Genomic DNA, 27,617 nt, shown 5'->3' with positions numbered 1-27,617 from the left:
TCGGTTTTAAATGTTTGTTTTCCATCTGTTGTGATAGGAGCAACAGCCAATAGTTGAGGCTCACTGTCTGGTTTAGCTGCAACTTGAATGACTGGGGTATCTGTTGAAGCCTGAATGACTGGGGTAGCTGCTGATTCATCTCCCTACCCCCTTGCCTCTATCTGCTGCTCCTCAGTATCTAGTAGTGTGCGATAAGCATTGGCCAGGACCCAGCTTTTTGCAATGATCTTTTTCTCCTTAGAGTCATCATGGTACTTCTCTTTAAGGTATTTCCCCACCTCAGCTGTGTTCTGAATTTGTTCACGTGGAAAATCCCAGTCTAGAGGATCAGAAAATTCCTTCAGGGTTTAGAACATTTTCTCCCATTCTCCACACTACTCAGGATTTTCCATGCCTGGGTCTACTCCTGGGTCAGGGGTCTCATCAGCTCCTCTGGACATCTCAGCCCTCATTCTAGACAAGCTGCAAACCATATAGAGGAAGCCTACCAGATAAAATACCACGAAGGTGGTATCTTTGGCATCCAGGGGAAACTGAACATTCTCAAAAAGTGACTTAACAGATTCAAATGAGAAGGAAAGGAAAGGTTGAAAAGACTCATCCCCTTCTCCTCCTCTAACAAACTGGGTGCAATTACTAATGAACCCCCAAAATATGCTATTGGAACTGGCACGCAGAGTAGGACGAAGAAACCACATACCATACATATCTTGAACAAACTGCAGTACTTTTGTAAACTCCCTATAAATTATTATTGCCAAACCTAGCACAATAGTTATTCTAATCCATGCCCCTCTACTGTAAAGTTACTTGTTAGGGACAATATCGGAGCTATCTCCTGAAGCCCCAAAGCAGATAGCCTCCAAGAAATAATGAGTTAAAACATAGAATGTGAGGCATTTGAAGAAGACATAATATTAGGAAACACATAGAGCAATTAATCAGCTAAAGCATGAAACACAAGGACAGGAAGGAGATAGGGATAGGGGGAACTGATGGGCTAAGCATGTTCAGAGCCAACAATGTCAAACTGACCCTAAGAACTCTGCCAAGCTATAGAGACCAAGCCAAGTACACCGGGAATTAACCAAATTAGGGAAGAGGTTCAAAAGTTTAAAGAGGAAGACTCATCGGAAAGACCCCGTCTATGATGAAGGCAACAGGAACGACCACCTGAGAATTCCCCAAAAGAGATGTCTCCACCTACGCTCCGCCCACGCTCCGCCTACACCACGCCCCATATGAATATGCATGATTATGTATCTGATCTGATGTAATCCTATACACAAAATTGTATATAAGGCTTGCCTTTGCTATGTGAACTCAGAAATCCATTTTGTGATTTCTCCGACGCGTCGCAATAAAATACCTCCTGCTTATCTGACTTAGGCTGAGTCTCTTAAGCAGTTATTCTTTGCCTTTTGGGGCAAAATTCGGCATCATTTTCTGGCGACCCAGATGGGACCAGACAGGAGATCCGGGCCCTGAGGTCCTCCCGGGCCGGGTCCGGGGTCGGGATTCTCTGGGCGCCCCTGACGAATTTTTGTCAAGAAGAGACCCCCCCCTGGACTGGCGCCTTGGTGGACGGAGGGTTCCCTGCATCTCCTGCTTCAATTAAGAGGTATTTTAATTGTTTATTGGTTTTATTGGTAAGGAAACGGGGGTCAGACGTGACCGCCCGAAGGGAAAGCTGGGGGACGCCCCGGTAACGAATCCCATTGGGTTGCTAGCGTTGGGTTGCTAGCATTGGTTTGCCAGGGTTGTTGCTAGCATTGGTTTGCCAGGAGATTCCCGGCATTGTTTTTGTAAAGAAAAGGACAAAAGTCCTGCTGAAAGAAGTGTTTGTTTATCTTGGTATTTTTTGGTCTGTATGGGAAACTGTTTTAACATTGTGTTTGATGTTGTAATACTGTGAATTAAGGGTTAAGAACTGAAACTGCTATCTGAAGAGGTCTGTCAGCCGGTGATCTTTTGTGTCTGTTCTATGTGTTTGTTGCAAAATCTTACAGAAAATATTTTGCTGCTCTCTCTATAATTTTTAGAAGAGAATAAGTTGATAGATATCCGGAAGAAAATTGTGACCTCCTGCAATTGTTACACTGTCTACGGTTGCGATTGCACGAATCTGGCAAACTGGTGTCTCACGGTCTGTAGGTGACCTCGCGTGACCAAACCCGGTAACAGTCTGTTCTGATATAGACCATAAGGTAGGAATTCCTTTATAAAGGTGTGAGTGTATGGTTGAGAGTGAATGAGACGCAGCATCGCTGCGACGCGAGAAGCCAGGACAAAAGCGACTGAAAATTGTGTGAAGTGTTAAAACCAACACAGGGAATAACTATGGGAAGTCAACAGAGTAAGGACGTAAATATGAAAACCCCCTTAGGATGTATCCTAAGACACTGGAAGGACTTGGGAGGGATCCCGGGGGGAAACATAAGTAAAAAGACACTCCTTAAATATTGTACGCAGTGGTGGCCGTTGTACAAGTTAGATGACAATGAGAAATGGCCGCCGGAGGGAACAACTAATTATAATACTATTTTGAAATTGATGCTTTTCCTTCGCCGACTTAACAAATGGGACGAAGTGATGTATGCTGACATGTTCTTTACCCTAAGAAATAAACCGGAGTGGCAAAAAGAGTGCGGGGTAAATGTAGCACCTCAGGACCCCCTAGTGCTAGCCCTGGAAAAAGATAAGAAAGGTTCAAAGCCTAAAGAACGGTGCTGTGATGCATGTAGCATTGGGCAGCAATGTCTTAAATTGACAAGAAGGGATAGTGGAAAGGAGAGCGAAATAAGCCTGTGGGAATACCATCCATTCGCCCCAGGACGGGAAGGGCCTCTTCCCAGGCCAAGGGAGGAACAAGGGGATCCTAGCCCCTTAAAGGAGCTGGAACGATGGTGGAAATCTAAGTTTGGGCACAGTCCTCAGAAACTAGATAACACTTGGGAGGAGGATAGCCCATTAAAATCGGGGATGGACAAGAAGGAAAGCAGCCCGCAGGGACCAGATAGTCCACAGGGGTCGGGAAGCTACAAGGATGTTGACAGCCCACCCAGATTAGAAGTTGAGAGGGAAGAAGGCAGCCCACATGGAACAGAGAGTCGAGGGGAGACACGCAGCCTCCCCGAACTAAGTCCATATGGGGATGGTAGTACACCCAAAAGTGGAGGTTTTGGGAAATCAGGTACCTGTAGAATAGAAACTAGCACACCGAGGACTGGGGATAACTCACTGGGAGGCAACGTCTCTAAGCTAAGGTATAGTGAGAAGAATGACACTGAGACATGCGAAAGGGAGGTAGAGAACAACTCACAGAAGCTGAATATAATAATTCAGATAGAGGATAAGAGAGATGGAAGGGGAACAGAAGATGAGGACAGTAGCCCGGAACAGGATAGGCGCCGGCAGATGCGGGAAGAAAGGCGACAGATGCAGAGCGAGGCGCGGCTGGACTGTGTAAACCATGCCAGGGGGGTAGTAGGAAAAGAGTTAACAGAAATAGAAGGTGAAGATGAAGAACAGGGAAAGGGAAAGAGAAAAGAGAAAAGAAAGAATAGGGAAGACATTGAGGCACAGGAAGATCCTGGGGAAGGGACTAGTCATTCGTATTATACCAGATCTGTGGCACGGAGGGAAGCAAAGCAAGAAGAGGAACGGAACCATACAATAGCTCCTCTCCGACAACTTATGCCGATGGTAGGAGAAAGGACCAGGGTAAAGGTACCGTTCTCCACAAGTGATCTGAACAATTGGAGGGATGAGGCAAGGAACTTCAGGAGGAATCCAGAGGGAGTAGCGAAGAGGTTTGAATTAATGGCAAGGAATTTAGATATTGATTGGGAAGATATAGAGGTGATGTTGTCAGAATTGACAGATACAGAAAGGGAACTCGTATTGGAAACAGGAAAACGACATGCTCAAGTATTATCAGGGAGACTAGAAGATAATTTCCCCAGTAGTAAACCAGAATGGGATCCGGGCAACGAAGAGCACTATCGACGATTGGTGCAGTACAGAAAGCTGATAGCGATGGGCTTGCGTAATGCGATCCCTAAGGCTATCAATTGGTCGATGTTATATGACATTAGGCAGGGAAAGGATGAGACCCCGTCAGAGTTTTTGGATAGACTTAGGGCAGCCATGAGACAATACACACCCCTGGACCCAGCAACGGAAGAAGGGAAACAACACCTGTTAGGATTAATGATGGGACAGAGTAACCCAGACATCAGAAAGAAATTGCAAAAGCTTGAACATCCAGAAAATAAAAACCTGGAGGCCTTGCTGAATGAGGCATGGAAGGTATATAATAATAGAGAAGTTGAGGAGAAGAAAAGGGAGGACAGGAGGATAGCTCGAGTAGTGGCTGTGGCAGTGGCAGCTCAGAAGACAGGTCACTCGGAACCTGGAACCAGGGGTAGGGGTAGAGGCTACCCGGTGAGAGGGGGAGGAAGGTTCCAACCCCACCCAGCTAGAGTAGGGCCAGATCAATGTGCATACTGCCTACAGACGGGACACTGGAAACAGGAATGCCCCCAGTTAAAGAGAAGGTTAATGGTCACCACTACCACCACACAGCAAGAAAGTGAATGAGGGGGACCGGTGGGCCATACCCTAGCAGACCCACTGGTTAAAATGGAGCTAGGGGAAGGTAAAAAAGGAATTGGACTTTTTGATTGATACGGGAGCAACCTTTTCAGTTTTAAATCAAGAATTGGTACCTAAAAGTGATGAATTTGTACAAGTTGTGGGAGCAACAGGCCAACCAGAAAAGGCTTACTTTTTGAAACCTATCAAATACAAAATTGGGAAACAAATGGGAATACACCAGTTTCTGTATTTGCCAAATTCGCCAAAACCTCTACTAGGGAGAGACTTATTAGAAAACTTGGGAGCCATAATAAAGTTCAAAAAGGACAGATTTGAATTTCAAGTAAAAGAAGAACAACTGATTACAGCCCTAAGCCTAACAATCAGTTGTGTGAAACCTAAACCTGAGAATCACAATTTTGAGCGAATCCTGAGCGAGGCATACCCATTAGTATGGGCTACTGATATACCTGGAAAATCAAAACAAGCAGCACCGATTGTTGTTGAACTCAAAGATGGGGCAAGACCGGTGGTAAGAAAACAATACCCTTTGAGAATAGAAGACAGGAAGGGGATTGAGCCCATAATCAAAAGGTTTTTGGAACTGGGGTTATTGGTAGAATGTGAATCGGATTTTAATACACCAATCTTGCCAGTAAAGAAACCTAATGGAGCCTACAGACTAATTCAGGACTTGAGAGCAGTAAACGAAATAACCAAGATATTACATCCTTTAGTTGCTAATCCATACACGCTTTTAACTAGACTCAAGGATAATTTGGCCTGGTTCACTGTATTAGACTTGAAAGATGCATTCTTCTGCCTTCCCTTAGCTCCCGAGAGTCAAAAGATTTTTGCCTTTGAATGGGAATCTGTAGATAAAGGAAGAAAGACCCAACTTACCTGGACGGTATTGCCCCAAGGATGGGCGAACTCCCCTACGATTTTTGGGAATCAGTTAGCCAAAGAATTAGAACAGTGGGAAAGGCCGCTGGGAGATGGCACCCTTCTGCAATACGTAGATGACCTCTTAATAGCAACAGTGACAGAGGAAGAATGCATTGAATGGACTATTTCCTTGTTAAATTTCCTGGGTTTAAGTGGATACCGAGTCTCTCAACAGAAAGCACAGCTGGTGCAAAAAGAAGTAGTGTACCTGGGATACGAAGTCTCCAGAGGACAGCGATCCCTGGGAGCAGCTAGGAAAGAGGCCATCTGTCAAATGCCCAAACCAGAAACGGTGAGAGACCTGCGCGCCTTTCTGGGGATGACAGGTTGGTGTCGGCTGTGGATCTACCAGTACGGGATACTTGCTAAACCACTGTACGATTTGTTGAAAGAAACCAAGGATGTTCTAGTTTGGACTCCCGAAGCAGAAGGGGCCTTCAAGAAGTTGAAGCTAGAGCTAATGAGAGCACCGGCTTTAGGTCTCCCAGATGTATCAAAACCATTCTGGCTGTTCTCCCATGAACGACAAGGGATGGCCCTAGGAGTCCTGGCACAGCAGTTGGGAACACACAAGAGAGCTGTGGCCTACTTCTCCAAGCGATTGGATGAAGTAAGTAAAGGATGGCCAGGCTGTCTGAGGGCAGTGGCTGCAGTGATAATTAATATAGAAGAGGCCAGAAAGCTCACACTGGGCCAAAAGATGACTGTGTTAGTATCTCACACTGTGTCGGCTGTGCTGGAACAGAAAGGCAACCATTGGTTGTCCCCATCCAGATTCCTAAAATACCAGGCCATCTTGGCTGAATCAGATGACGTAACCATTCAGGTAACTAACATTGTGAACCCAGCTTCATTTCTAGAAGGGAGAGCCCCAGCAGAACCCATCGAACACGACTGCCTGGAAACAATTGAAGCCGTCTATTCCAGTCGCCCAGATCTCAAAGAAGAGCCGCTCGAAGGTGCGGACAACTGGTTCTCAGATGGCAGCAGCTTCGTGAAGCAGGGAGTAAGAATGGCTGGCTATGCAGTCACCACTATAGAAAGGGTAATTGAGTCAAACCCCTTGCCTGCAGGGACCTCAGCCCAAAAGGCAGAGCTGATAGCTCTGACCCGAGCCCTGGAATTGGCAGAAAACATGCAGATTAATATATGGACAGACTCTAAATATGCCTTCTCTGTTGTACATGCTCATGGGGCCATCTGGAAAGAAAGAGGACTATTGACTACACAAGGAAAAACAGTCAAACATGCAGAAGAGATTCTGCGATTGCTAGAGGCGGTCCAACTCCCAGCACAAGTGGCCATAATGCATTGTAAAGGACATCTGAAAGGTAACACTATACCAGAGATAGGGAACAGGAAGGCAGACACAGAAGCTAAATTGGCGGCCACAAGAAATAGGGTAGCGGAAATAGCGGCCCTAATACCAGGGGAGCTGGATATCAATATCCAGCCAGATTACCAAGAATCAGATCATAGATGGATTCAAAGGAATAAGGGCAAAATACTAGAAAATGGTTGGGGTCGATTAGAAACAGGACAATTAGTGATACCAGGAAACGTGATGTGGCAGTTTGTGAAGGCAGAACATGAGAAGGCCCATTGGGGCCTAGATTCGCTTTACCAATATTTGCAGACCAGAATAGCAGGACCAAAATTATTTACTACTATAAAACACGTTACGTCCCAGTGCGAGCGGTGTCTGAAAAATAACCCGAACACAGGAACCAAAGTACATCAAGGAGCCATAAATCGAGGTAAATTCCCAGGTGAAGTATGGCAAATTGATTTTTCTGAACTCCCAAGAAAAGGGGGGTTTCGGTATTTGTTGGTAATAACTGATACATTTTCTGGGTGGCCTGAAGCATTCCCTTGTAGGACAAATAAGGAAAGAGAAGTGACCAAAGTACTGTTGAATGAAATTATTCCACGGTTTGGGGTACCAAAGAGCATTTCTTCGGATAGAGGTACACACTTCTGTGCAAAAGTGGTGAGAGCAATAAGCAAAGCATTACAAATCAAATGGCAACTACACACACCTTATCGCCCACAGGCCAGTGGGCAAGTAGAAAAGATGAATCATCTCATCAAACAGCAAATTGCCAAAATATGCCAGGAGACTAATTTGCAGTGGTATCAGGCTTTGCCTATTGCTTTGCTCAGGCTGAGAGTCAAACCAAGATCAAAAGAGAAGTTAAGCCCATTTGAAATTTTGTATGGTAGACCTTATGCTATGCAAGTTGTAAATGGGGACGTTATAGACCAAATCGGTAATCAGCATATTTATGATTATGTAATTACGGTGGGGAAACAGTTTGATAAGAATGCTACTGTGGTGATAGAGCACCAACCTAAGCAACCTGATTGCAAATTGCATCCGTTTAACCCCGGTGATTGGGTATATGTTAAGAATCTTTTAGGAAAACCCCTACAAGAAAAGTGGGAGGGACCTTTCCAAGTGCTGCTGACTACCTTCACCGCGGTTCGGATCAAGGAGCGACCTACATGGATCCACTATTCACGGGTCAAGAGAGCTCCGGAAAACAAACAAGAGGAGATCAAACCTGCCTTAGATGTACAGACTTCTGAGTCAGCTGTCTCCGCAGGATCACGTGAGAATTCAACATAAACTAACATTGACTTTGCCAAAACCTTTATCCCTCATAGCAGAATTTAATGCCGAAGCTAGAGCTGCATTGCGTAGCACGCCAATACAGTGGATAGGGTGGGTTGAAACATATAGTCAACAAGGACCTGACCCACAGGACCCTATTCACGATCAGCCGTGTTTTGGGTGTGGGAAAAAAAATTGTGTGGGACTAATTGGATTTCTTTGTGGAGGTTGTGATAGAAAATTTTGGAACGTACAAAGTTGTTTACTGGACCTCCAATGTTATGAGTGTAGCTGCAAAGAAGCAAGGGAAAATGACGACTATTTGGCCTTAGAGAAATTCGCCAACAGACCCATTTTAGAGGCTAGGGAATTGTTTGAAGCACCCGAACAAATTGTATTAGGGTGGTGCCATTGGAAAGTACACCGCTGGTTACAATATTGTTTGAAACTTAGTCGTTCTAAGGTTTTATCGACCCGTTGCTATTCTTCTGTCCCACGACATCCACTAATAAGTGACCAAATTGGACCTTTTAAAAAACAAAGAGATCTAGACACTGAACTAGAAAAGATTATTTTACGAGTAAAGCAAATTCACACCAAGCAACAAGAACGCCAAAAGAAACAAAATTGACAGCCAGACATTATGACCCCGACTCCACCCCAAACCTTTACAACTCTAATCATTGGACTAATGATAGTGCTTCCCCAAGGCTCTGCCCCAATAGACCCATGGTCTCATGCGCACCAGTGTATCCACCCAGAGTTGGGAACGAGAGGGCCCTATTTCGAGGTTTATGCCTTACGAAACAATCAGCCATATGCAAGTGAGGTGTGGGATCAGCCCTCCATGGTAGCATACAAGGGAGACCAAGTCCAAATTGGGTGTCGAGAACTCGACCCAGAGGAAGGGAAAACAAGGCGGCTAGTATTAACAATTAAACCCTTGATGCCAGCCTTTAAACATAACCTAATTACCTTTAGTCCAGTGAAAATGGGCAGGCCCACAGTTTGGATCCAGCAAAAAGGCCCAATTTCATGTCAGTGGAGCGACTTCAGGGAGGATCCACCTGGATCACAACAACCGATAAAGGGGGTGATTTATAGAGAAGATTCACTTGGGGAGCTACGCCCTCAAAACATAACCTATGACCCTCACCCCCTTCTCCATTCTCCGGGAGAAATTGTAATATCTAGTGGTCCTGAGGGAGGGAAAGCACTGTGTGAGATGGCATTTAGATTGGATCAGTCAATGACGTTCACATGTGAAAGGGAGTTGAAAACACTGGGACAGGATATTAGCTCCCTCGGGCGTGCTCTCGGGCGTGCTGTCGATTATAGGATACAATTACCAGAAGACGTGATCCCATTGTATCCAGATCTAGACTTGCCTCAAGAAACCACCCTACCAGTGGAGTGTAAAGCAGTACACAACCTAACCTTTATAGGGCCTCAGGTGATAAGAAAATCTAACGAACTAAAATTATTGTTAGACCCCACTTATTCCCTGAAGAAGGTGCAAATGAACATTCACACCGATATTACTTATTTGCAGAAGGATTGCCGACCATTTATACAGCAAAGCCTTAAGGGATGGAATGCATGGCTAGCGACAAGGTCTCATCACAGAAAAACAAAAAGAGATCTAAGTGGGTGGATTGGCACCGGATTTGGTATAGTAAACACAATAGATCAAGAGGTATTAGTAAACAAATTAAGTACCGTCACATCGAGCTTAGGAAAGCTTAAGGTGCCTCTCAGTACATCCATGCTTACATTAGCTGAAACACAATCGCTAGTGGTGAAATTACTGACCATGGTAGTGAACCACACTGCAGAGGATTTTGTGAAGCTCGCTAACTACACAGGGGAGCTTGGCAAAGACATTGCACTCGCTATTCAATGCTCTCAGACGCAACAATGGGTACAGTCGGTAGCGGCAGGAATAATGAGAGAAGGAACGGCAGGTATATTACCTCAAGAAATAAGGGAAACAATACTAAAGGACAATCATACTACACGATTTGAAAGGGACCATCAAGCTTGGTGGCAGTTAGTAAACTTCACTTACGAACCTCAACGAGAACACGTTGAAGCTTATGTCCTCACCATTAGTGCGGCAGAGGAAAGAGGTATCTTTCCCATCCTCACTTTAGGGACAATGCATCAAGATGTCATTGTCAGGCCAATAAACCATAACGTTTGGGCCAGTTATGATTACACCAAAAACAAGTGGCAATCGGTTAGCACAGAAGCATGCATCCCAAGAGGACAATTAGGCTATGTTTGCGAAAATGCTGTGGTAGAAGCCGAAGATTTATGCTTAGATGCTGAAAATAGTGTATGTACCTTAGAAATGCTTCCGCATGATAAAACACAATCACAAGTTTACTATATAGGAAATGGATGTGCTTGTGTAAGGACAGCTTGTGACAACGTCACTATAGATAATTGCCTAGCAGAAACTAACAATACTAACTTTTGTGCATGCAACTTTACCAAGATCATAGGTTGTGATTTTCATTACACTGTCCCAATAACTACCCAACAGCTAATTAACGCAAATTTCAACCTATATCAAGAGATACCGAAATTACAAATAGGGATGGACGTCAAAATTCTCAAAGCAATGCTTGCACACCCTGAAGTAAAGAAATTGGTGCAAAAGGTGAATCAAACAACTAAACGAATGGTATGGCAGATAGAACACAATTCAGAAAGGATAAAGAACGTCCTGACCGAAGTAGAACAAGTAGGCCAGCATCACTGGTGGGACATCTTTACAGGATACTCCCCAACAGCTACACAGGTCTTCCATTACCTAGTGCACCCAATGCTAGTAGTAATTATAGCTTTGTTATTACTAACTCTTACAAACATTTGTTTGTGGTGGAGACTAAGAGGCATAATGAAGAGGACCCAAATGATTTGGGCAATGGCACGAGCCTATCAGTGTCCTGTGAGACCAGAACTTGACGAAAGAATTCGTAAGCTATAAGAAAAGGGGGGAATGAAGCCCCAAAGCAGATAGCCTCCAAGAAATAATGAGTTAAAACATAGAATGTGAGGCATTTGAAGAAGACATAATATTAGGAAACACATAGAGCAATTAATCAGCTAAAGCATGAAACACAAGGACAGGAAGGAGATAGGGATAGGGGGAACTGATGGGCTAAGCATGTTCAGAGCCAACAATGTCAAACTGACCCTAAGAACTCTGCCAAGCTATAGACACCAAGCCAAGTACACCGGGAATTAACCAAATTAGGGAAGAGGTTCAAAAGTTTAAAGAGGAAGACTCATCGGAAAGACCCCGTCTATGATGAAGGCAACAGGAACGACCACCTGAGAATTCCCCAAAAGAGATGTCTCCACCTACGCTCCGCCCACGCTCCGCCTACACCACGCCCCATATGAATATGCATGATTATGTATCTGATCTGATGTAATCCTATACACAAAATTGTATATAAGGCTTGCCTTTGCTATGTGAACTCAGAAATCCATTTTGTGATTTCTCCGACGCGTCGCAATAAAATACCTCCTGCTTATCTGACTTAGGCTGAGTCTCTTAAGCAGTTATTCTTTGCCTTTTGGGGCAAAATTCGGCATCACTCCAGATAGATAAGAAAATAAACCTAGGGCGAGAAAGGTATTAAAACCTGAAACAGGCCTAGGGACCAGAAATACATGCAAGCTTCCACCCAGAGAGACCTTGTGAATTCAAGCAGCATGGGTACTGACTGCTTTATCCTACTACAGTGTAAGTGAAACCAAAATGCAATCAGCACAGGTTTTTTCTACTTTCTTGAGCCACACACTGGGCACTAAAAAAGTATTTGTCCTGGTTTGGGGAAAATTTGTGAGGGAACTTCTAAATGGGGTCTCTCTAAAAAGCAAATTCAAGTGGCTTCTCCCCCAACCGGTTCAGGAGACATAAATCTCCGTCAAGAAAAGTGGAAAAAAACTGTTTATTTAACAAGCAAAGTACTCACAAACATGGAAAAAATTAATGATATTAAACAATAAAACTTTTCACTGTTCTGAAGAGATGGCAAATTCAGAAAGTCCTTGTGGAGGCCCTGAGGGGCATCCCCTAATTTAGAGAGACACAAGAAGCTACCCTCAAAAAGCTGTTAAGACCCCATTGGCTCCTTCCCCTGTTCCTATGTCTGTTTCTATGCCTCTGAGCCACTCCCTCCCTATTCCCTGATTGGCCCTTATCTTTGTACTGTCCTGAGACCAGGGTCACCCCCAGCGACTCGGGAGAGAGAAACCTGGACCCTGCTGGTGTGTGTGCCGGGGACTCTGAACATCTCACTGCGAGGCTGAATAAAACATCTGTGGACACCATGCAAAGGCCATTTTTGCTTCTTTACCCTGGGCTTTACTGTCCTAGGGTGATGTTATGATGCTTGTATCCCCAGTTGTTGTTCTGTTTATGCTGGATATTATGTTCTGTGCCTTCAGGACTGGCTCTGAAGAGCGAAGCTTTGTTTTGTTTTTATTTTGTTATCAGTCTGCTCACTCCCCCAACAGTCAGTGGGGCACAGAGACAGGGGCAGTACATAGTGCAGAATTTGCTTTTTGCTCTTGCTCCTGCTTTGCTCTTGCTCCTGCTTTGCTCTTGCTTTGGCTTCTGCTTGTTAGTTAGTTTAGCTAGGCAGTCCAAATTTTCCTTGGACTGTTTTTTCTTTCCTTTCCTTGGAACCACTTGAACCTGCTCCACACTGGGACCTGGGAAACACCAAGAGTTTGCACCTTGTGGCCTGCAGCAGCTATTCCCGGCAGTGGAGGGACAAATAACAGAGCGACCACTCCTAAGAGAGACTCTCTGAATTTGTCATCTTTTTCAGAGCGGTGAAAGAGTGTTGTCATCTGGTATTGTTCATTTTTTGTGCTGGGGGTGGGGTGCTGTGCCTGTTAAATAAACAGGTTCTTTCCACTTTTCTCTCAGGAATCCTTCCCAAACCGGTTGGGGGGAGGGGCTGTGTGGGTTTGCTTTCTGGAGGGGCCCCCTTTGGAGGTTTTCTCCAAAATTTGCCCTAAACCAGGACACTTAATAGCAGCAATTCTGGCCACAACAAGTCCTTCTGTAGTTCAGAGAGAGTTTTCTGTGGATGTTTGTAGGAATGTGTTTTTTGTTGACAGAGTGACAAAATTATTTTTTCTCTCTTTAAAAAGGAAAACAGTTTAGAAGTTTTTTTCTTCAATTAGGTAAAAAGACACTTCATAGGACTTTAGGGACTTCACTTCAAACTTAAAGATAGCTAATTGGACAGAAGCTAAAAAGTCTTACTTCAACAAAAGTAAAACTTTCCATAATCATATTCCTTTCTCCTCTTTCCTTTTTAGATATATAGAAAGGGTGAGATGTAGGAATGTGTCCCCTGTTGACAGAGTGACAAAATTATCCTTTGTCTCCTTAAAAAGGAAAAAAGCCCAGAAGTTTCTCTCCTCAATTAGGTAAAAAGACGCCTCATAGGACCTCAGGGACTTCACCTCAAACTTAAAGATAGCCAATTGGACAGAAGCCAAAAAGTCCCACTTAAGCAATTTACTTAAAAAAGAAGACAACAATGGAAATAATTGCTTTTGTGAGGTGTTTTACCAAGAGCAAAAGCCCCTTGCCCTGACTCAGTTTTTCTCTGTAAAGTTTTGTTATTTTGCCTTTTATTAAAACCTTTTTGTTTCCAACGCTGCTACAGAAGCCATCCTACTAATTTTATTCCATCTAAAGTGGCTGAGCTATCTCAAGTGTGATATAAATCTCTAAGAGCTCATAAGACCTATCTCAAAAAGACCCTTATATCAGATGTTTTGTGTCTCAGTCCCTTCAGCTCTGGAATGCCACATCCCAGGCCCTTTTGGGCCACAGGTGTGAGCTCCTGTTGTTTTTCTGGTTTTTGGTCCAGAGCAAGGCTGATCAGTTCCAAGAAAAAGAAAAGACACTAGGCCAGGAAACTTCTCTGCCTCAGCTAGCTAAAAAAACTAAAAGCAGAGTCCTCTCCCGCTCCCTGCCTGTGCTACAGACAACATGCACTGAGAGAGAGAGCTGAAGCTCCTATCTCTATGTTTTTGAATACAGCCACCTCAGATATTTCACCTTTTCTCCTTCTCCCCCTGCTTTCACTCTCACATCTAGTTTTAAAAGTGCAAAACTTATTTCTGGGCTAAACAGATGAATGGGGATGCAATTCAGCATCATAAAATCACCCCAGGACAGTTCCCCGCAGCTCACCTTCAAAATCTGAAGGAATTAATGATGGCAGGGCTCCTGCTTCCTTTCAGCAGCACTTTCAATTTCTGTGGGGCTCGCTGCCAGATGCCAGCTATGCAAATTGTTGCTCCTCACACAGAGACAGCATTTGCAGCAATTGAAAGAAAACGACCATGCAGTGCAAGCAAAGCAAAAGCCAGTTTATTACACTAATCACCAGCATTTATAGTTCTCTAGCTTCATCACAAAATTTTCCACTCAGACTCCTTTCCTCCTGTTCCCTTAGCAACACAATCTTTTTGGTCATCAAGTCCCTGTTACATCCTCTTGCATCAGAAATGTCCTTGCTACATCCTCTTTCATCAGAGCAGTCAGACGTGGTATCTTCCCTTCTTGTTCTTGCCTTGAGTTTATCTTTCCCACAGCTCCCACTGTACCAGGGCCAAGAGGTCTGGGGCGCTACCCAGCTCAGCTTCTGTAGTTGTCTGATCTTCCACAACCGGTGCTGGGGTGCATGTTCAAAGCAAAGGTTCCCTCAACCCACCACGCCACCAATGCCACATGGAGCAAGTGGATTGCTCTCATCACACAGCACTGGTTTTGGAAAACTGTATAGACCTGGGATCTTGGAGATAATTACAAATTGGCCTGAAGGTGAAAACTTTGGTCTTACTGTAGAAGAGGAACAAGTGACATGCTGAAGAAGGTCCACTGTACCACCAACTGCCAGCAGACAAAATGCTATGCTCTTTTTAGTGATGTTCTTGTCGCATTGTAGGGATGAAACGAAAGTGGAAAGCAGCCATATGGAGCCAAACACAAGAGGTGGCAGAAGATACTGAAGGAGAAGGTGGATCAAGTCAACTTGCTGAACTCATGGCCATTCAACTAGCCCTGGACATTGCTGAAAGAGAGAAGTGGCCAAAGCTCTACCTCTACACTGATTCATGGATGGTAGCCAATGCTCTGTGGGGGTGCCTGGAAAGGCGGAAAAAGGCCAACTGGCACCATAGAGGAAAACCAATTTGGGCTGCTGAAGAGTGGAAAGTCATTGCTGCCTGGGAAGAGAAACTACGTGTGAAAACTGGTTATGTAGATGCCCATGTCTCCAAGGGTCAGGCTAATGAGCAGCACCAAAACAATGAAGAAGTAGATCAGGCTGCAAAAATAGAGGTGTCAAAGATAGACTTATATTGGAAACAGAAGGATGAGTTTTTCCTAGCTCAATGGGCTTGTGATGCCTCAAGTCATCAGTGTAGAGATGCCACCTAGAAGTGGGCATGAGACCAAGGGGTGGATTTAACCATGGACAGTATATTTCAGATTATCCATGACTGTGAGATGTGTGCTGCAATCAAGCAGGCCAAGTGGGCGAAGCTCCTATGGTATGGTGGGTGGTGGTCCAAATATAAGTACTGGGGAGTCCTAGAAAATTGATTACATCACACTGCCCCAGACATGCCAAGGCAAGCACTATGTGCTCACAGTGGTAGAAGCCACCAATGGATACCTACCCTGTGCCTCATGCTACGGCCTGTAACACCATCCTGGGCCTTGAAAAGCAAGTCCTTTGGCAGCATGGTACCCCTGAGAGGATTGAGTCAGACTATGGGACTCATTTCAAGAACAGCCTTATCAACACCTGGGCTAAGGAACATGGCATTGAATGGATGTACCATATCCCCTACCATGCACCAGCTGCAAAGTGGAATAGTGCAATGGATTGTTAAAAACCCAGTTGAAAGCCTTGGGTGGGGGTTTTTCAAAAATTTGGAGCAGAATTTAGCAAAGGCCACCTGGTTAGTTAAGACCCAAGGTTCCACCAACCGTGCAGGCCCTGTCCAATCTGAGTCCCTGCATACAGTAGATGGAGACAAGGTCCCAGTGGTATATGTCAGATATCAGAGGTCTGGTAAGGAAGACTGTTTGGATCAATTTGCCTCAAGTACAGACAAACCCACCCATGTCTTGGCTCAGGGACCAGGCTTCACATGGTGGATAATGCAGAGAGATGGAACAACACAATGTGTACCTCAGGGAGATCTGATTGTTGGATCAGAACTATGTGTAAATATCACTGTTTGTTGAATGTTACTGGCATTGTTTGTATAGAGCTGTATACTGTATATATACACATATATGTATAAATGTGGGTGTGCATAGTTAGAATATATATTAGGTTGGGTGTTGAGCATACATTATGGGGATAAGGGGTGAAATGTCCTGGGGTGATTTTATGATGCTGCATTGTATTTGAATCCCCATATGTTTGTTTAGCCCAAAAATAAGTTCTGCACCTTTAAAACTAGATCTGACTGCACCTTTAAAACTAGATCTGAAAGTGAAGGGGGGGGGGGGACGACAAGGAGAAGCAGTGGAATGTCTGAGGTGGCTATATTGAAAATAGAGAGATAAGAGCTTGTGGTGGTTTTAGTTTGAAACCGGGTAGAAATACTAATTTTGTGCAGTGGTTTTGGTTTGCTAATTTAAGATTTTCCTAATTTTGAGATTTCTTAACTAATGTACTGATGAGTGTGGTGCGTTTCAGTGCTGGTCAATTATTTATGTACTTCCTGTTGTGAGATAGGATTAGGAGAAAGGTAAAGTAGGTTTAAAACTTTAAAAGGGTATAAAGAAAATTTTATTAATAGTAACTAAAAGGGAAAAAGTAGTAAGAATTAAAATGAACTCTTCAGATCACTTCTCCCCCTACAACATTTTTTTTCTACTGATAATGTAAAGAAACAAAACCTAAAATTTCTAGTCAGTTTATCACCTCTAAAATAGTCTTTTTTCAGTTTACTTAGGCAGAGAAGTCCTTCTTGTTAAGGCTATGGAGACTTCTCCACAAGAGGAAAAAAACAGTTCTCTCATGGTTTTCTCACAACTAGCAGCTACCCAGGGGAAAATCTGCTATTGTAAGGCCCCTCCTATTTTCTACAAGCTTTCCCACAGCTTATTGATGGATTATGTTGATTTATGAGGTATTATCTTAAAGATGAGTTGTTTAAAGGTAAAAGTTCTCATTATTTGTCTTTAAAATTATCTTTATTTTTGGGAACAGAGATCTTCTCCTGGGGCTACAGGAGAAGGTACTTTTCTCTCTTTCGCTGTTTAAATTTCTTATGGGATTACAGTTACTTTGTTTACTTTAGTATAGAGGCGTTTGTTCAATATTAATTTGAACCCTTAATCTCCTCAAAGTTTTATGTGTCATAGGGAAAAAGAGTTTTTTCTCTATAGGTTATAAGAGGATTTCAGTCTTAAGATTAAGGTATCTCCTCAGCCCTCCTATGTGGGACTTGATTTTTTCTTCACTGATTTTGATGCTTTTGAGAGCTTCAGCTCTCTCTCTCAGTATGTATTGATGCAGCACAGACGGGGAGCGGGAGAGGATTCTGCTTTTAGTTAGTTTTTTGAGCTAGCTGAGGCAGAGAAGTTTCCTGGCCTAGTGGCTTTTCTTTTCCTTGGAACTGAGCAGCCCTGCTCTGAACTGAAAACCTAGAAAAACACCAGGAGCTCACACCTGTGGCCCACAAGGGCCCAGGATGTGGCATTTTCCAGTGTAGGAGGGACTGATAAGAGACTGAGTCGAGCTACACCCCACAAAAATTACTCTCTCTGAATTTGCCATCACTTCAGAACAACAAAAGGTTCCATTGTTTAATATAATTCTTTTTTTTCCATTTTTGTGAGTACTTTGCTTGTTAAATAAACAGTTTTTTCCACTTTTCTCGATGGAGGTTTATCTCCCAAACAGGTGGGGGGAAGAGCCACTGAATTTTGCCCTTTAGGGAAACATCAAGTTCCCTTCCAAATTTGTCCCAAACCAGGACAGTCATTGCAACCATTGTAATGTGTATACTTTCTTATATTATGATTCAATGTTATAGTTGTTGTAACACTTTGTGCTAGAAAATGAAGTATTGAGATTTATTTTAAAAGAGACATAGTCTCAGGAAAAAAGGGGGGATTTGATAAATAACATAGACAATAGAAATTTTCAGTTCCCCTGAAGTTGCTGGCTAGAGATTAAAGACTAACTAGCAAAAAAGATAAAAGGATGTAAAGGTATGCACACAGGATTATAAACATGGCTGGAGCTAGTGGAGAAACAGTTTAAAAGGACTAACGTAGGTTTTTTGCAAGTTATGTAACAAAGAAGCAGTAGCGCATGCCCAAAGAAAAAATTCAAGGAAAGGTCACAATTAATATCAAAGCATTCAGTGAATACGACCACCAGATATCTCTTTAGATGACCCTCCAGGACCATAAAAGGACTTCCAGTAGGAGGCGTATGCATGCAAAGTAGTTCTAGAAAAGTGATGTTTATGTAATAGATAAGAAGCATGTTGAAATGAATATGTATGATTATGATGGATAACCACCTTGTTGTAAAGTCTCACCTCGCACAGGAGATAACCTCTGTATGTCCTGCACAGATAAAGAATGTCTGCTTTCTAATGCCTCAAATTGTGTTAGAAAGTTTATATTCTGGCCGATTTTGCTATCACTTCTTAAATTTTCAAAGAATTCTGCAGTGAAAAATTAAAAAGATACAAAATTATACATATGATCTTGATGCCCTAAAGAACCTAGAAATTAAACAGCACACTTTTGAGATAGTTCTGGAGGTAATATAAAGGCTGGTCTTTGTTGGAGGCCTCCAAGGGGCAGATATGGAAAATGCCCAGGTGTCCACCCCTGCACAAGGTAAATACAGTTTTATAAGTTTAGCAAATTAGCATAATTGACAAAAATCACCAATTAGGAGCACAAGTGGTGAGGCAATTCCCCCTTGGTTCAATCCCTTTCTAAATCCTTCCCCCTCAGACTCATGTCTTAAGTTTTAGCTTTCATATTTTTCAGATTCTGTACTGCATTAGTATATAACTCTGAACTTCATATAGTGTTAACAAGTTCTCTTCACAGTTTAGTTAGATGAAACAATCCGTTTCCAGCCGGAGAACTAAGGTCACTGTTGTCACTGTTGCAGCTTCACTCCCCAAAAAGTATAAACAAAAGTGAATTGGGGGGAACAAATCTGGGAGAATGTAACTTCATTACCTGAAGTTGTAATTGGACAATTAACCCCAATATGCAAATGGACCAAACTTATAAAACTGTGAAAACTCATGACTGGTCATCCATCTTGGATGTAGCCTCGTCCAGGCTCTTGTACTGTCCAAGGTGTATCCTTTGAAGGTCTTTTTAATAAATACCTATGTTGTAGAAAGAGCCGTTTGTTGGGGATGAGCCATTTGTCGGGTGCAGGGAAAACTCGGGACTCAATATGAGTCATCAGCAAGTTCCATTTATTGAAGAGAGCATCAGACACTTATACAGCAAGTAATAAGCTTATGAATATTCTGTAAGCCAAGCGATCTATTGGTTAAACTATACCATCAACTCTTCCTCATTCTTTTGGGCCTACATTCCCTATTTCCCACGTCTCTCTGTCTACTTGTTATCATACCCAGCTAGGCCCAAGGACACGCTATCTTGCAGGTGCAGGACTTGGAATTAGCCACGGCCTTGTAATTTTCCAGTCTCTAGTCAGTTAAAATCTCAACATTTCTCCCATTTTCTTTTGGAACAAGCAAAGTTCTATGGGCTAACTGCATCACACTCTTTGCAATACAAGAATAGGCAATTCTAATAACTATTACATTACAAGCAGTATTCTCAACTAGCAAGGTTTCTCTCTTACAAGGGATCTAAGCCAGGGAGACAAACCAAAAAGGCTATCACTATTTATAGGATATGCTATACGACAGATACACAAAGGATTCTATGCTGCTACAAGGCTCAAACAAAACTCAGGTGTGCTAATACAACCTACAAAAATAAGCTAAAGGAACAACATGTGCGCAGGTTTCATCTGCGTCGATTGTCTGGTAAGTTTGCTTTCCATTCTCAAACAGCAGATATACTTCAAACAGGAATGGCTCTACTCACAAATGCCTCTGATTGTCTCTTCTAACTAGAGTTTCTCTGATGTTCACGACAACACTCTGCACACAAGTCATAAAATAAACGTCTAGCGTAAATCTATCTAAAATCACTTAAACCTAATAGCACTTAAAACACTTAAAATATTTAAACTTAACAGAACTTAACATCACTTAAACTTATCTTTACTTAAACTTAACAGTAATTAAACTCAACAGAACTCTAACTTAGCAGAACTTAAGTTTAACAAACCTTACCCTTAACAAAACTTAACTTTAACAGAACTTAACAGATTTTCAAATCAACAGAACTTACATGTGAAATCACTTAAATTTAACAGAACTTAACCTTAACAGAACTCAACCGACTTTAAATTCTACATAACTTAAACCTAATATAATTTAAATGTAACAGAATCTAACTTCACTTAAACTTAATAACACTTAAACTTAACAGAAATGAAACTTATATACACTTAACTTTAACAGTATTTAACATTTAATGACACTTAATAGACAATTTAAATTAAACTACTTAGCAACGGATAGAAATTACTATAGAAATAGAAGAGAATATAGAATTTATTATAACTTACTTACAGGCTTAACTCTAAAATACTAAGCTAAAACAACTTTCTTTTTGTGTTTGCTACAGCATTTTTACACTTGAATGCATCTAAACATAAGGAGTTTGTTCAAGGTATACTTGTGGAAAAATTCTTTTGAATTCAGTGCTTGCTTTTTACATCTACCACATCCAAGCAAGGCCTAAAGAATACAAAAAGCACACTTATTACATCTTCCTTATACAATCGCTTTAACATATCTTTAACATTTTTAAATTTTTCAAAATACAATTTCAGAGTTAGATGTTCCTCCGACTGAGTTATCTGGGCTTCTGATGTTTAAAGTCTATATTAATAGAGGTGATTTTTAAGACAGCATAATGGATGCTAAGCCAAACCAGCCGTAATTTGGCCCAACACATTCACCATGCTGATTTCTCTTTCACAGTCTCTGCCAGGAAGAACAAAAAGTCTTTTTTAATCTAGGTGAGGTGTCGCAGACATTTTTTCACAGAAATCCTTTCTTTCAGATTTCTGCGTCTTCTGGAGGGCAGAGGCCTCAGAAGAGAATGTAAACAATTGTTATCAGCTGCTGTGGCATGCAATGGGATGCACCTTGATTGGCTCATTTTCTATGTTTATAATTAAGGGCCAATAACCAGTGGAAGCTAGGGGACTGAGTCCCTGGACACAACTTTGTTTTAGATTCTTTTTTTCTATTCTTAGCTTAGCAGCAGCTCTGCAAACTTCTCTCTTTATTCTATTTAGTATAGTTATAATGTATTATACATCATATATCAATAAATCCAGACTTCTGATCAAGAAACAATGCGCGAAGGCGCGCGCGGCCCTAAGTCCGGCTAGCAAAAGGGGAGAAGCGGCTGACGCCCCTGTGCATCAGAAGCCGGCCCCCCTTGGCGTCCTGGCCTTGGGCTGGGCTGGATTGCGGACTTGGGTTCACACAGGACGAGACGAGTGAGGAGGCGACCACTTGCTGGGGATAAAACGTCCGTTTATTGAAGAGCCCACAGGCAGCAAAAAGGGCAACCAACAGGTGGAAAAACCCACAGCAAATGGCCCCGAACATGGGGGGAGACAAAGTTTTTACAGGGAAGGGGTGGAGAAGGGAGGGGAAGCCCAGCTAACCAATAGGGGAACATGTGGGGCTGTACATAAGAAAACTGACACAAGAACTTATCCAATAAGCATAGAACAAAGGAGGGGCCCCGGGACGCCAGCCAACCACAACCCCCAGAGAGAAGAATGTTCTCGAAAGCAGGGAGGAGTGGGGGGTGATTGACTGGGCCCAGGGGGGAGGAAAACTTTACTTTTATGGTGGGATAAGGGAGGAGCAGTTATGTAACTTGGGAGATTGACAACTAACGGGGGCAGGGGTAACCATAGTAACTCAACTGTCAGGGCAATAGTGGCGGGAAAACTGGGAAGAGAGGAACCATTTATGGAGAACAAAGGGAGAACATACATAAAATGAGGGAGCAAACTGAGAAACTTAAAAACACACTAAAACAAAACAAGATTCTCGTCTCTCTCTCACCAGCAGCAACCCACTCAGGACGCTGTAATATCTGGTGACCCCTCGTGTCAGAGCAAAAATTAATTTGATAAGACCAGAGGAGCAAAATTGCTGCACTGGGTAAAAATCCTGTATGTGTAGCATTTGATGGTTGCTTTGAAGTGACCACAGAAGTGGATTCAAGCCAGGAGCTGAAGAACTGAAGATCCTGATTTGGACAGAGTTCACAGCCAAGGCTGACCACACAGAGAACCTTCTTCTGGAAAACCTTCAGGAAATATGGTAGACAAGAGCAGCATACCTGCAGAGCTGGCCAGAGCAAGCTGGACTTTTGAAAAAGGTACTGTTCCCTTTTCTATCCCTGAGGGTTAAGCCGCGAGAAAATTATGGCTGTTTATATGGGGGACACATGCCCTGGAAGGAGAGGTTCAGTTCACTCCTTCAGAGGAGAAGCCTATTGCCCTCTGGCAACATTGGTGTAGAGAAGATGGATTTTTTTTTTTGAAAAAACAGATCTCTATGAGTTCTTTCGATGGGCAAAGCTTTTTGGATTCTTTACTGATGTCCTATACGCTTTGGATGGTTTTGTCTGGGAATGCCTGGACTCGATTATCCAGTTTGTCTACAGTCAGGGAGGTCCTTTTCCTTCTGTCTACCCAGCATTTATAAAGCTCTTCCCAGTTTTGAGACGCAGAGCAGTCACCCTTCAATGGATTTCTAACTGCTATGGGCAGGCTCTGTTTCCACCGCCCCTGGCAGAAGACCTGGTGGGTGATGACTTTGGGCTTCCCAGCCCCCCCTGCTTCACGGCGGGGGGGGGCGAAACTGCGCCGCGTGAAGAAGTTTTTTTTACTCTTTCTCCGGAGCATGCGCAGAGGCAACCTTCTCCTCCCCCCCCTTCTCTCTCTCCGGGGGGATGGGAAGAGGCGGTGCTGCCACAGCCGGTCTCGCAGACTCCGCCTCGTTCAGACATGGGGGCGGCACCGGTCTCTGAGGTTTCCCCGCCCCTGCCAGCGCCGTCACTCCAGGCGATCCCGTCTACGCCTCTCCAGGCGGTCCCGCCCACGGCTCCACAGGCCTCCCCGGCCCTGCCAGCGCCTGCGTCTGACATGGCAGAAGAGACAGTACTTCCGGTCCTGGTTGAGCTGTTGCTAGGCAACGACGAGGATGCGTCTCCAGCTTCTGGCTCAGCAGAGGAGGAGATCTCATCGGCCCCTTCGGCCCCTCCGTCGCTTCCATCGGCCTCCTCATCGCCTCAAGCCAAGACAGTCCCTGTTCAGGATGGTGTGAAAGATGGTCCCGAACCCGTGGGAACCTCGGGGCAGCCCGCGGCGGATCTCACGCTCAGCGTGATTCCCTCCCCAGTTCCGTCTCCCCCCCCGCTGCTTCCGCTGGCCGTCCCAGCAGCTCTGCCGTTGTCGGAGGCTCAGCCCTCCGTGTCAGCGTCAGAGACTGCCTTGGAACCGACGGCTTGTTTGAGCCCAGACCATCCCGGACCGGCTGCCCCAGCAGCAGCCCCGGAGGCTGGTCTCTCCTTCTGTGGAGCGGGGGTTGCCCGCCAGCTGACTGTTGTGGCAGTCCAGCTGCCTGTTTTTAAGATCAGCATTCTCGGCGGGTTGGGGGGTGGTTTTTCAGGGATGGTCCCATGGCGGCTCCCATCTCTGCCGCCTCTCCTGCGTCCTAGTGGCATGGGGGGGCAGGTGCATCCCGAGAGCCCTGCCTCTGGTCCCCAGCCCAGTGGGAGTGAGGAGTGATGCCATGGGGCAGATGGAAGATACACCTGCTGCGTTTGCAGTGCAGAGGGAGAGGGCACAGCTGGAGGAGACCATAGCTGGTTTGCTGTGGGAAACAAACATCTCCAGACCCCAGATGGGATTGCTGGGGAAGGCTTCTATTTCCCTGCTGCTGGCATGCCTCAGTGGTATTGGGGAAAGGAAGCATCTCACTACCCGGTTTGGCCTGGGCTGTTGGGCTCAGGAAGTTCCTGGGCTGGGCCCCACTGCGTGGCCTCCTTATGTTTCTGGGAATTCTGGTTTGTCCTACCGGTCCTGGTTCCCCTTTGTGGGCCAGTTTTGGGGTTCCTGGTCCATCATGGGCCAGGGCCCCCAGGGCCTTTCCTTCTCTGGCACTGCTCTGGTCGGCTGCTGCTCTTTTGCTTTTCTGATCAAAAAAAAAAAAAAAAAAAAATTTAAATTAAGTAAAAAAGATTGAAAATAGCGGGCAGCAGCTCTGAAGCACTGAAGCATTGAAGGGCCAGAAAAGGACATTCCAAAAACTGTTCAAATTGTTTGAAATTGTTTAAAATTGTGTTAGTCTGTTTTCAGGACCAAAAAGGACTCTCAGATGTCCAAAAGAAACAACTGCAGCTCATGGACTGTTTCTGAAACTCAGCTGCTTGGTCTTGAATTCTCTTTGCATTGTTTTTTGCAGTTTTCTTAGATTGTAGGATTGTTTTAGTCATTTGTTAGTATTGTATATTTTACAGGTGAAGAAATTTCCTGTTCATTCCACATCAGCATTTTTCTTTTATTTTATACAATTTAGAAAGGTGAGATGTCACAGACATTTTTTCACAGAAATCCTTTCTTTCAGATTTCTGCGTCTTCTGGAGGGCAGAGGCCTCAGAAGAGAATGTAAACAATTGTTATCAACTGCTGTGGCATGCAATGGGATGCACCTTGATTGGCTCATTTTCTATGTTTGTAATTAAGGGCCAATCACCAGTACAAGCTAGGGGACTGAGTCCCTGGACACAACTTTGTTTTAGATTCTTTTTTTCTATTCTTAGCTTAGCAGCAGCTCTGCAAACTTCTCTCTTTATTCTATTTAGTATAGTTATAATGTATTATACATCATATATCAATAAATCCAGCATTCTGATCAAGAAACAATTCACCGTCCTTCTCTCACCCTCAGCGACCCCATGCAGGGCGCTGTAATAGTGAGGAGCATCTTGATAGTAATGCTCCTTGGTGTCGCTTATTTATTATCACTAGTTTCTTAATTGCAGTAGGGATTTTTTTTTGTTGTTGTTGACAAGAGTCACATTTATTACGGCTATTAGGTCTAAAACTGAAGCTTTCGCTGGCCGCGGGGTGGAGGGGGGAAAGGAGTCACGCTTGGAAGGCACCTGGGATCCGGACCTCCGCTACTTGTGTCGCTGTGATGCGGGGGGTAATTTAGCTCCTGCTGGATGCAGGGAAGCATTTTTGCAGCGCTAGTCGCAGCCCTCGCGGCGGGTGGGGCCCCCCACCGCGCTGCGCCCTCTCTGCGCTCTCGCCGCAGCCGCTTCAGGCTGCTAGCAGGGCACGGCGGACCCCACCACGGGCTGCCCGCCTGTCACTGAGCCCCGCGCACCCAGCCTCACTGGTGCGCACCGCACCACACCGCAGGCACAGCACCGCCCGCCTCGCTTGGGCTCCGTAGCTGTTCGTATTGTTGCTCGCCGAGCACCGGCCGGCTGCACGGAGCCTTGCGCACCGGAGACACTGTCCATGGCGGTGCCGGCTGAGGTGCGGAGCTATACTTGCAGTCTGTTAAGGTATAGTCTGTTTAGGTTGCTAAGTCAAAACTAAGGCCCCCGCTGGCTGCGGGGCGGAGGGAGAAGCGCTCGCACTGGAAAAGCGCTCTGGTCCTGCGCCGCTTGTGTCGGAGCGGGCGACCCCCCCACGCTGGGCTTCTTGTTTCGCAAGACGCACCGTAGGCTGCATTACTGCGTGCGCTGGACTCACAGCGCAGCATCCGCAGCGGCGCGGGTCGCTACCCCCACGGTGGGGCTCCGTGAGCCGCCCGTGCCCACCGCCGCTTGGAGCCACCACTGCTGCCTCAGGCGAGCCACCCGCCACGGCTGCTCCCCATGGCGCAGCGCCCATGCCGAGTTCGGAGTGGCACAGCCCTGCAGGCGCCCAGAGCCGCGACTGCCGCAGCCATCACAGCAGGGTCACTGATTTATTGTGCGTATACTTGCAGCACCAGCACCACAATGCACGTTTTTGCAAGTCTATATGCAGCAATCTCGGGAATTCTCTTCCCAAGTCGACAGTCTATAGTCCTCGCTTTTCTAAAAAGCACTTAAAAAGATTATATGCCACTTGTCTCTGTATTACCTTTTAACCTGATATTCAGCATGCTGCAGCCTTTCCAGGACGTCGGCGGCGTTCAGTCAGCTGGACTCTCCTATGAGGTCGCCAGGGCACCGAAGCCCACCCTTTCGCCTTTCTCCAGGTCTCCCATATGGGGTCGCCTGAGGCAGTGGCCCGCTTTTTGTGCGTCCCGGGCTGCGTCGGGACTGACACCAAAATACTGCACCGACCGTGGCTCGCAAGCTCAAATCTTCAGTAAAGTCTGTAGGGTCTGTAGGGTCTGTAGAGTCCGTCGGGTCTGTAGAGTACATAGGGTCGCTGTTCGGGCGCCATTTGTTGCAGAATGGTCCATTTGTTGGGGATGAGCCATTTGTCGGGTGCAGGGAAAACTCGAGACTCAATATGAGTCATCAGCAAGTTCCATTTATTGAAGAGAGCATCAGACACTTATACAGCAAGTAATAAGCTTATGAATATTCTGTAAGCCAAGCGATCTATTGGTTAAACTATACCATCAACTCTTCCTCATTCTTTTGGGCCTACATTCCCTATTTCCCACGTCTCTCTGTCTACTTGTTATCATACCCAGCTAGGCCCAAGGACACGCTATCTTGAAGGTGCAGGACTTGGAATTAGCCACGGCCTTGTAATTTTCCAGTCTCTAGTCAGTTAAAATCCCAACATACCTACATTTTCCTTTAAATCTGTCTAGCGTCTGTTCTAGGTAGCCTCTCAAGGCATCACTATCCTCAAGCTAATGGGATACTAGTGATTTATTAAAAATTATGGATATTGATCTAGTTCTGATATCCAACTGTGACGGACAAAAACTCTCAAACAATTTAAAGTGTATGTTTATTGCCACGCCGGGCAGCATGCAAATACACGCTGCAATTTATAGGTGATTACAGAGTCCTCTTATCTATACAAGTATTGAATACCCAAAATACAAATACATATTCATAACTTTGGTACATCCCTTTCCCTGCTTTGTATAGTAATTAGTTCAAAAGCTATTAAGCATGCGCAGTTTGTTCCTTGAAATGGGTCCGTGGTCCCTTTCATGGGGAGGAGTCCCAAAATGAGGAAGTAAGTGAAGTCTTCCG

At 44.6% G+C, this 27,617-nt stretch overlaps 2 protein-coding genes across 2 annotated transcripts; both read left to right on the top strand.

Moving 5' to 3' along the window:
• The first annotated feature begins 877 nt into the window (after positions 1-877).
• LOC132086192 (uncharacterized) lies at positions 878-5,247 on the top strand. The gene is made up of 3 exons (XM_059491668.1): positions 878-1,621; positions 2,043-2,947; positions 3,354-5,247. Exon 3 carries the CDS (start codon positions 3,418-3,420, stop codon positions 4,600-4,602), a length of 1,185 nt encoding a protein of 394 aa, XP_059347651.1. The 5' UTR covers positions 878-1,621; positions 2,043-2,947; positions 3,354-3,417; the 3' UTR covers positions 4,603-5,247.
• LOC132086136 (uncharacterized) lies at positions 4,645-25,650 on the top strand. Its single transcript, XM_059491603.1, has 5 exons — positions 4,645-4,660; positions 5,256-7,817; positions 7,968-8,159; positions 23,399-23,873; positions 25,494-25,650. Exons 1-5 carry the CDS (start codon positions 4,645-4,647, stop codon positions 25,648-25,650), a joined length of 3,402 nt encoding a protein of 1,133 aa, XP_059347586.1.
• The last annotated feature ends 1,967 nt before the right edge of the window (positions 25,651-27,617 follow it).

The sequence above is a fragment of the Ammospiza nelsoni genome, chromosome W (genome assembly GCF_027579445.1).
Source record: "Ammospiza nelsoni isolate bAmmNel1 chromosome W, bAmmNel1.pri, whole genome shotgun sequence".
In the NCBI taxonomy this organism is placed as follows: domain Eukaryota; kingdom Metazoa; phylum Chordata; class Aves; order Passeriformes; family Passerellidae; genus Ammospiza; species Ammospiza nelsoni.
This window is presented reverse-complemented; position numbering and strand designations above follow the sequence as displayed.